We start from the raw sequence: 9980 nt of genomic DNA, 5'->3' as shown, positions 1-9980 counted from the left end.
GCAGAATTTTCAAATCACTTCATTCCCTCACATAATTTTCTGTAAGCTAAGAAAGACTACAAGACAAACAAAGACTACTGTATAATAAGACTGCATGAAAAATAAACAAAGTTGACAAACAGAGACCAAATTGAACAACAAAAAAATGTGGCGGAGGACTTTCACCAGCGCCACCGCATTGAAGGACAAGAAATGGGACGCGCTCATAATCGGCGGTGGCCACAACGGCCTGACAGCGGCAGCGTATCTCGCCCGCGGCGGCCTCTCAGTTGCCGTACTCGAGCGCCGTCACGTGATCGGCGGCGCCGCCGTGACGGAAGAGCTGGTTCCGGGGTTTAAATTCTCCCGGTGCAGCTACCTCCAGAGCCTTCTCCGGCCGTCGGTGATGAATGAGCTGGAGCTGGGGAGTAAGCACGGGTTGAAGCTTCTGAGGAGTAATCCGTTGTCGTTTACGCCTTGTCTCGATGGACGCTACCTTCTCTTGGGCACTGACAAGAACCTCAATCATTCTGAGATTTCCAAATTCTCACAAAAAGATGCTGAGGCTTATCCTAGGTTCCACTCTCTCACTCTATGCTCCATTCTTTGTCTCATGAAGTTGATGTTTTCCATTCAAAGCTATTTGGTCCCGTTTGGGAAAACAGTTTAATTAAACACTTATGGTCATAAGCGCTTATTCATAAGCGCTTATTCATAAACTATTTTAAAACATTTATTTAAATAAATTGAAAATAAACTATATATAAACATAAACTCTTTTTCATAAGCTATCCTGAGTATGCCATAAGCTGTTTGAATAAGCTCTGCCAAACACTGACATAAGCGCTTAAGCAATCTGATCACAGCACAGTAGAGTAGAATAATGATTTAAAAGCTTTGAATAATAGGTAATCAGAAAATAATTGAAGTGTTGTTTGTTTAGTTGATAATGCTGGAGTTCTTGTAATTTTACTAGACTTGTGTCTGTTAACCCTTGTGTCCCTAGCATTTTTTTTAAGAAGTTGTTTACTTTTATTATTCAGATATGAGAGTAAGCTTGAGAGTTTCTGTAAATTCATGGATCTAGTGCTGGATTCGCCGCCGCCTGAATCTTTGCAGCATAAATCGTCTCTTAATGAACAACTGAAGAATAAAATACAGAATTCAGTATTTTGGGCAAAATGTCTACGGCAGGCGTCCTCCTTGGGGCAAAAGGATATGGTGTAAGTGTGTTTCTTCCTCAGGATTTTTATTTTTATAAGCAATACATTGGCTTTGCTGTTAATGCTAAGCAGTAAAGGGTGCATGATAACTAGTTAATTGAAATTATACACTGAAGCATCAATCTACATCATGTCTGCTTATTTATTTGGCAGGGACTTTTTGGATCTTTTGTTGTCCCCAGTTTCTAAAGTTTTGAACAACTGGTTTGAGGTAATCTTATGGTCTCTAATCTAAAGTGAACAACTGTTTTGAAGTAATTGAACAATTGGTTTTGACTTTTGAACATTCTAATATCTCTCATTTAGTTTAGCCCTTCAAGGTTGTACTCTCTAACTATGCCTTTCAAATTTGAACACATATCTTCTTATTTCTTTGAAATTTCACTGTTAGAGTCCCACATTGACTAGAGATAAAGTCAATCAAGTGCTTATATATGGTTGTGCAAAGCCAATCAGTCCTAATATGGTATCAGAGCCTATCCTAGATCCATTTGTTGTGGAGACCTCCCATATTTGGGCCACCCGTTTCATTCCACACTCCAGGCCTCCTAGATCCACTTTGTTTGTGCTCATTTCTAATGTCTTAGAAATTCATTGTACTTCCTTTTATTTTTCATTTTTTCAATATAAACACCTTTTGAAAGATAAGCTCTATTAGAGACTGGCTGCATGATAGAATAATGAATTTCATAAATTAAATTTGCACATTATCTTAATTTCTTCTTTCCATGCATAACATGCTCCATCTCATAGCCGTTCTTCCTCAACCCCTTTAATGTAATCTTCAATTTTGTTTGACATTATTTATGCAGGCAGATGTTCTGAAGGCAACCCTTGCAAGTGATGCTGTCATAGGAAGTACAGTAAGAGCAGTTATCTTTGTTGTAAAGAAAAGATATTATTAAAAAAAACTGTTGAATATCTCTTATTAAGATTGAGTTTGTTATTAGTCTTATCTCATAGAAATAGAGAAACCTTATCACTAGTTTGAATGGAAATAGAGCAGAGATGGATTACAAAGGAGAAAAAACCAGAGCTCAGGGCTCCTACCAGAGGGGAAACCCTCCTTTCAGAGAGAAAACTCTCTCCTAAAAAACTAAGCAATTTTCCAGTCTACCTCACACTCACCCCCCTTATCTCTAAATACCTGAGGCTCTGTTGACACCTCATCACTAATTCCCTTGCTCCCCAAACTGTCCCTATTTTCTGTCTTCTAGAACCTTTTAGAGCCTTTTTGACCCAAACATCAGTTGACTATCATTGTTTACAACCCCAAGTGTGTCTACAAGCCCAAGTGTCCTATCAGATAAGAATAATAACAAACTCAATCTTAATAAGAGATATTCAACAAAATCATTTTCAGAATAAAGTAAATATGAATTTCTTAATCCTTCTTTGAGATAGAAACTGACAATAATGGTGCAATTGTGCCACTGAGTTTTCTCTGATAATAAATAGCATAAATGTTTCATCTTTCATCTCATATATAGTATTACTAAATCTGTAATGCAGGCCAGCGTTCATGCCCCAGGAAGTGGTTATGTTCTACTACATCATGTGATGGGAGAATCTGATGGAGATCGTGGAGTTTGGTCGTGTGTATCTCTATTGCTAACTTGATATCCATATCTTGAATCACATGAATGGAATACTGCTATTTACCAAAAACTAATTTTTCCATGCTTTTACTAGTACTTTTTGGCCTTTGTTACACCAGTATTGATTCTGAAAAAGTTACTGCTGTATGGTGAGTCAAAGGATTTTAGAATACAGAAGATAACACATAAATAGTACACTATATTATTAACAATTTTATTCTAGTAGAGCTTGCACTGTTGTAAGGGACTGAATGCTGAGTGGTAAATTTAAAGATGACAGTAAGTTCAGTGTTACAGAGATGAGAATGTTACAATGATGAACAGTCAAACAAGACAAATTAGGATTAGGAATGAAAGCATTAGATAGAAAATCAAAGTAGCACTTGTTGTAGAAAAAGTGATATAGAGTCTTCTGAGGTGGTTCGAACATGTGTGGAGAAAACACACTGAAGCACTAGTAAGAAGGGTAGACCAGATGGAGGGTAGTCTAATCGTTAGAGGTAAGAAAGACTAAATAAGTTATAGGCCAAATTATTAAGGAGGGGTTGGGATTAAATGGTATGTTATTTGATATGATTCATGATAGGGCACTCTGGCTTCATTTAGTCCATGTAATTGTTGAGCCCATTTCACGGGAAAAGACTTTGGTTGTTGTAATCTTATTCTTGAAGCTTTTGCGTTGTATTTGAGAATAGTTGTGTTCTATATGGAAAATATTTAGTTATTGACTCAGTTTCATAATTTAATTTCTTGATCCAGCTTATAAATAATATTTGAGCTGCTTCTTTTACTTTTAAAAGTTTTAAAGTATATGAGCAACCTTCCACCTCCTCCCCCCCCAAAAAAAGAAGAAATAATTTCACTGGCATTTCTATCTCAAGATAAAATAATTTCTTTACCAATGATTTCTTCATTTTTATAGTTGAGTGAATAGCATGTCATTATTCCATGTAGATTTGTTGAAGGTGGAATGGGCTCAATATCCAAGGCTATTGGCAGTGCTGCTGCGGAAGCTGGAGCACATGTTGTAACAAATGCTGAAGTATGTCATCAGGAATCAGTCTCTATTAGCTTTCAAATTCCCCTCTGCCCCTCCTTTTCTTTCTTTGTTTTTTCCCCTGCTGAGGCTCTAAAACACACATGATATCTTGTACTATTGTAGGTGTCTCAGTTGTTGATTGAAAACTCTAGCACAGTCCGTGGGGTTAGTGTTGTTCATGAGTTTACTCAATCAAGAAGGTTTTTAGAGGTGGATCGTAGTAATTAAATTTTGTAGATATGACTTGCATATAGGTGATTTTGGCTGATGGTACTGAAGTCCATTCTTCAGTTGTTCTGTCTAATGCGACTCCTTATAAAACTTTCATGGTAAATTTTTAACGAGCAATACTAACTTCTCTGGTAGCTTTATTTTGTGTTGGTGCTAATTTAAAGTGTCTGCCAATATGAGCCAGGAATTAGTGCCCAGCAATGTTCTCCCTGATGATTTTGTTCGTGCAATTAAGCATTCTGACTACAGTTCTGTAAGTTGGTTAACTACTTTTTTTTCTCAGTTTGATTTTATTTTTTGATACCCTCGAACTACAGTATGCATTACTGAACTGAAGTATTGGGAAAAATTATAATATATGAAGACAGCATCCTTTATTTTATTGTCTGCTAACGATGAAGAATGCCTAGAATTCATCCACGGGGAAATCATATCTCCGAGATAAACTTCAAATATTAATCAGATGCTGTACCTGGGATAAATTCCCCCAAGTTTGTTAAAGTTCATGAAATTAGATAAAGTCCTATTTAACTGCTGCAATTGTCAAACAAAAGACCTAGCTAAGACAGATTTTGATTTGGCACTATAGGGTTTTCTTTCCCCCCCTTTTCTTTCAATAAATTATGGAAATCAGGACAGATTTTGAGGATTTCTTAGTGTTTTTGTCTTCATTAATTTCCATTCTTTGATTTTTAATATCTACTGTAACAGGCTACTACAAAAATAAATATAGCAGTTGATAAATTGCCCCAATTTCAATGTTGCAAGTTAAATCATCCTCATGATGGCCCACAGCATGTTGGCTCAATTCGTATAGGTTTTGAGAGGTATGTTAAAATTGAACAACTATTTCACCTATTGTGGAATTGTGCTGTTTAGTCAGTATGTACATTTTGCTGTAGTCTTATTGAATATGGACAGTTGCAACTTATTTATTTCAGAATACATCTGTTTTTCTTTGCCCTTCTTAATTTATATTCAGCATGGAGGAGATTCACTCTGCATGTCAAGATGCGATGAATGGAGTACCATCGAGAAGGCCGTTTATTGAGATGACAATTCCCTCTGTTCTGGACAAAACTATATCTCCGCCTGGTAATTTGCGTTTAAGAATTAAGAATGTCCTGATATGTTCTGTTCATGAGAGGCAGTTTAGCTACTTTTCTTTCAATGTAGTTGCTGCCATATATTCATTTTATTTCTCAGCATTATTGAATTTTTGTCTTCAATGTTCCATTGAATTTCTTTAACTCAGACTGGGACTGAAATCATGGCTTTTATTTTAGCAGTCATCTAGTAATTCATCTGTATTTGATTCGTTCATAATGTTTGAAATATGTTACTAACATCTAGTTTATGAAATCTGTTTTCTTCTTAGGTAAGCATGTGATCAACCTGTTTGTGCAGTATACACCCTACAAACCACTGGATGGTGACTGGCAAGATCATGACTACAGAGTAAGTATGTTCTGGATGTTCTAGTTTCATTAAATTTTTCTCACGTACAATTATGCATTTCAATGTCCAGAATTGTTATATTCTTCCATCATCATGTTCTTGTGTGCTTCGTTATATCTCACCTGTTTTGTTCAGGAATCATTTGCACAAAAATGCTTCACATTAGTTGATGAATACGCCCCTGGCTTCAGCTCATCAATCCTTGGTTATGACATGCTGACTCCTCCAGATCTTGAAAGGGAGATCGGTTTGACAGGTCACTCTGCTATATTCGCCTAAACAAAAACCTTTGCAGTTGATATTTTTACAAGCGAATGATTTTTGCTACAAAACCCTGAAGTTAATTTACAGAAAACTAGTTCTCCTTTTAGGGGATAAAAGAAGTTCATTAAAACAAAAGGGTACCGAAAGAACAAAGAAAACATCAATGAAGCTTAACATGAGTTGATGTTCTACTTGAAACTTGAAAGCTCGAGCTCATTGTCACTATTAACATTTGATCCGTTTTAACTTTCAGGAGGGAATATATTTCATGGTGCTATGGGATTGGATTCTCTTTTCCTCATGCGACCTGTAAAAGGATGGTAAAATAAAGTGAAGTGGCTTCTGATTGAATCTGGTTTAGTTTTCTGACATAGAACTGATAATTACATGCTTGTTTTCATTGATTTGCGACTTAGGTCAAACTATAAGACTCCGCTTAAAGGGTTATACTTGTGCGGAAGTGGAGCACATCCTGGCGGTGGAGTTATGGGAGCACCTGGACGTAACGCTGCTCATTTAGTTCTTCAAGAAGTTAGAAAAACAACTTAACTGGTGCATACAGGCCTGTATAGATGGATCTTTCAGTGGGATCCTAGGCAGGAATTTCTCCAAATCTTGTAACGGTGCATTGGATGGAAGAATCGTGATAATGATTTACCAAATTAGCTGAACATTTACATAACAAACTTGCTGAAGGTAGATTGTGAATTTAGAAAACTAGAGCTTGTAATCCTTGATCATTAAGACAATCTAGCAATTGGTCAATGCATTGATTCTAGCAGGTCCTGTTTGGTACAGGATAAAAGCTCAAAAATTAATTACAATGAGTAAGAATGTGTTTATGCATGGTCAAGATTTCAAATCAATGCTATCAAATTGATCAACCAAAATTAGCATCTAGAGGGAACAATGAGTGGTCAGAGAAGTTGAAAATTGTTTGTTTCCCAACAAAATATAGAATTTGATAAATACGTAATCTAAAAACTTATTCGAGCTACTAAATACACATTTAATTAATTAATATTTATACATCACTAAATAATTCAATACTTTGGAAGCAAAATGTGACGTGAATGAATGAAGGTCACCATGAATCAAGTCAAAAGGAGGAAACTTTATAATTGTCAATGAATGAACTACACCATGAGACATTTGCTGAGCCAACGCATCTACAACCATATTTAGCTCACGGGAAACATAATAAGACAAAGTGACTAACCAATCTCGAATGTTGGCTATCTTCTCCCTCAATAACTTTTACGCAGTCAAACCCACATAAAACATCACTATACCCCACTCTCACCTGTGTCAGAGACTAAACTCCACAATAAGTTTCAATAGTTTTTATTTTAACTATTTGGTTTTTTAAGAATATCACCGCCCGTTTGAGAAGCAGTTGCATGTCTCTCGCTGCAAATTTCTTTCTTCGGATTCAAACTTTGCTCTGACCCACCCTTAGAGGAGTTTCACTTGTTTACTACTATACAAACATATCTTGTTCATATTTTTTATTTTAACTATTGAAATAATTCAATACGTAAATTATTAATGAAATTTTAATTTGGCTTAACTGCACTTTTAAGCCAAATTAAAAGAATAAAGGCAGGGACAGAAAAGTAAAATCATAAACACAGTAGAACGAATATAAACAAGGGCGCCCTAACTCGTCGTCCCCGACGGCGCATCGTAAGGTCAATGCGAGCTATCATGGACGACGACGACGAAGAAATCAACCCCTTCACCATGCTCCTATCTCACCAACACGAACCAGATGACACCAAACCGAACCTGTTAGCTTCGGCACCACCGAACCAAGAGCTTCTCCAGAAGCACTTCCTCCATTCGATTCAATCAACGGTCCTCATTCGCCTTCTCCCATCCGAGGGCCTCTCCTTCCAGCTCTGGCCCGCCGCCACCTCCCTCGTCTCCCTCCTCGACAGCCACCGCATCAACCCCCTCACCAGCCCCCTCTCCGCCGCCATCCCCGCCACTCCCAAAATCCTCGAGCTCGGCTCCGGCACTGGCATCGTCGGAATCGTCGCCGCCGCCACTCTCGGCTGCAATGTGACCATCACCGACCTCCCTCACGTGGTTCCCAATCTCAGATTCAACGCGGAAGCCAACGCAGGCGTTGTGGGGTCCAGCGGTGGGGCCGTGAATGTTGCGGCGCTGAGGTGGGGCCAGGGTGATGACGTGGAGGAGATTGGTCGGGAGTTCGATGTTATTGTGGCGTCGGATGTAGTGTATCATGATCACCTTTATGAGCCGCTTCTCGAAACGCTGCGTTTAATGATGTTGGTTGAGAAGGAGCAGGAGAAGAAGAAGAAAATGGTGTTTGTGATGGCTCACATGAGGAGGTGGAAGAAGGAGTCAGTGTTCTTCAAGAAAGCTAGGAAGCACTTTAATGTTGATGTTTTGCATGTTGACACTCCTAGCAATGGTTCTAGAGTTGGTGTTGTTGTTTACCGTTTTGTGGGGAAGGGTTAAGGTTCCAAATTTTCAAGATAGTGTGATTCATAATTCAAGTTTGACAAACACAATTGTAATTTGCAAGTAACATTTGCTTTTTTTGGTTACATTTGGAAAAGAGCAAAGTAACATTTGCTTAGTTTTCTTTATGCTTTTATTTTATTTTTAAGAAACTTTCTAATTTAGGGTCAATGTGTAAAGGAGTGTACTTTGGTTCCTCTCATCACATTTCTCTCCAACACCTCTCTCTAGCGTATTTTCAGCTATTGATTCCGGTAGGGGTGTACAAGGGACGGGTTGGGACGAGTTTTGGTTAACCCTAACCCGGCCCTAAATATTTAACGGGTCAATTCATAGACCCTAACCCGTCCCTAGACCCGAAGCAACCCGACATTATGCGGGTACAATTTAGGACGGGTCTATGTAGGACGGGACCGGATTGGCCCGATGGACAATAAGTCTAAGATTATTTGATACTAATTGTAAAATTTAAAGATAATAACATATTAGAAGAGTTATAAGTTGGAACTATTTTTCGGAAGAAAGAACTTGAAATGATCAAATTCTTTCATAATCTATTGCACTTGTGAGGTTTACATTTTGTTTGATCTATATACACGTGTCACTCATTTTGTTTGATCATTCTTCACTTGTCTCACATGTGCATAATACACAAATGATTTTCTCTTGTTAGAGCATGAAAGTATCCATAGTTTGATCAACGAATTCATAAGGTAGATGTTAAACATTTTATTCTCATCTACATGGTAAGATAAATTTGAGCAACATGTATCACATTTTAATCATTATAACAAATTAAAATTTTATAAAATATATATGTGAGACGGGTCAGGTGACCCGAGTGTCAACCCGAACCCGACCCTACCCGAAGTCGGGTAACTCAAAGATCAACCCGAACCCAGTCTCTTTTAGTGATTGGGCCGGGACGGGTTGGCGGGTGGGGCCGGGTCTTGTACACCCTTAGATTCCAGTATCTTATGAGAATGGATCGCATCTCTGCAACACTTTTGTGGCCGTTCATCTGTACATTGAGCGATTTAGATTGAATCAACTACAAAATTAATTAATTAAAATGTTATATTATAAAGAGTAGCGGTGGAAATGGGCTGGACGACTCGTTGGGGTCTAGGCGGGTCTTATTTGCTAAAAGGTTAGGTTTAGACTTTTTAAATAGCTTTGATTAGTTAAAAATGTTAGACCTAGACTTACAAAACAGCCTATCAGGCCTGATAGGCCGGCCCATTTACCTATTTATTTTTAATTATAACCATGCAATGCATACTAATATAAATATGGCAGCATCTTGTTGAATTTTAATTTTAGTTGTGTTTGTTTTAAATAGATGTATGTTAATGTGCTATCAAACTTTTTGTGTTTGAAGTCTAGTCATAATTTTAGATTCAACGTGGTGCCAACATTCTGTTTGTGTTTGTTGATATGAATTAAAAATAGAAATGCTATGATATGTGTAAAGACTTATAAGTTCGTTGACCTATTAGCTCGCGACCCATTAGCCCCAATACCTACTGGCCTATTAGCCTATTTAAGAGGATATTTTTATATAAGTAAGCTTTCGAACAAACTCGTAGGCAAGGCCATGCCTCCTAGGCCGAGCCTTAAAATTTGGCTTATTGGGCTGCGAGTTCTGATGCAGGTCAAGCCTCAAAGCCTAGCCTAACCCTGCCCATTTCCGACCCT

At 37.8% G+C, this 9980-nt stretch overlaps 2 protein-coding genes across 2 annotated transcripts; both read left to right on the top strand.

Annotated features, from left to right (window-relative positions):
- Positions 1-7: 7 nt before the first annotated feature.
- Positions 8-6561, top strand: LOC130715517 (uncharacterized). The gene is made up of 15 exons (XM_057565623.1): positions 8-555; positions 1023-1202; positions 1356-1413; positions 2015-2065; positions 2715-2797; positions 3755-3842; positions 3963-4004; positions 4094-4168; positions 4255-4323; positions 4782-4897; positions 5053-5165; positions 5449-5528; positions 5664-5784; positions 6046-6112; positions 6209-6561. The coding sequence occupies exons 1-15, from the start codon at positions 146-148 to the stop codon at positions 6339-6341; spliced, it is 1686 nt and encodes a 561-aa protein (XP_057421606.1). The 5' UTR covers positions 8-145; the 3' UTR covers positions 6342-6561.
- An 866-nt stretch (positions 6562-7427) lies between these two features.
- Positions 7428-8410, top strand: LOC130711858 (uncharacterized). Its single transcript, XM_057561628.1, has one exon. The coding sequence runs from the start codon at positions 7488-7490 to the stop codon at positions 8277-8279; it is 792 nt and encodes a 263-aa protein (XP_057417611.1). The 5' UTR covers positions 7428-7487; the 3' UTR covers positions 8280-8410.
- Positions 8411-9980: the final 1570 nt, after the last annotated feature.

The sequence above is a fragment of the Lotus japonicus genome, chromosome 4 (assembly GCF_012489685.1).
Source record: "Lotus japonicus ecotype B-129 chromosome 4, LjGifu_v1.2".
NCBI classification, from domain to species: Eukaryota; Viridiplantae; Streptophyta; class Magnoliopsida; order Fabales; family Fabaceae; genus Lotus; species Lotus japonicus.
The sequence above is the reverse complement of the archived record's forward strand: the minus strand, read 5'-3'. Positions and strand labels throughout refer to the sequence as shown.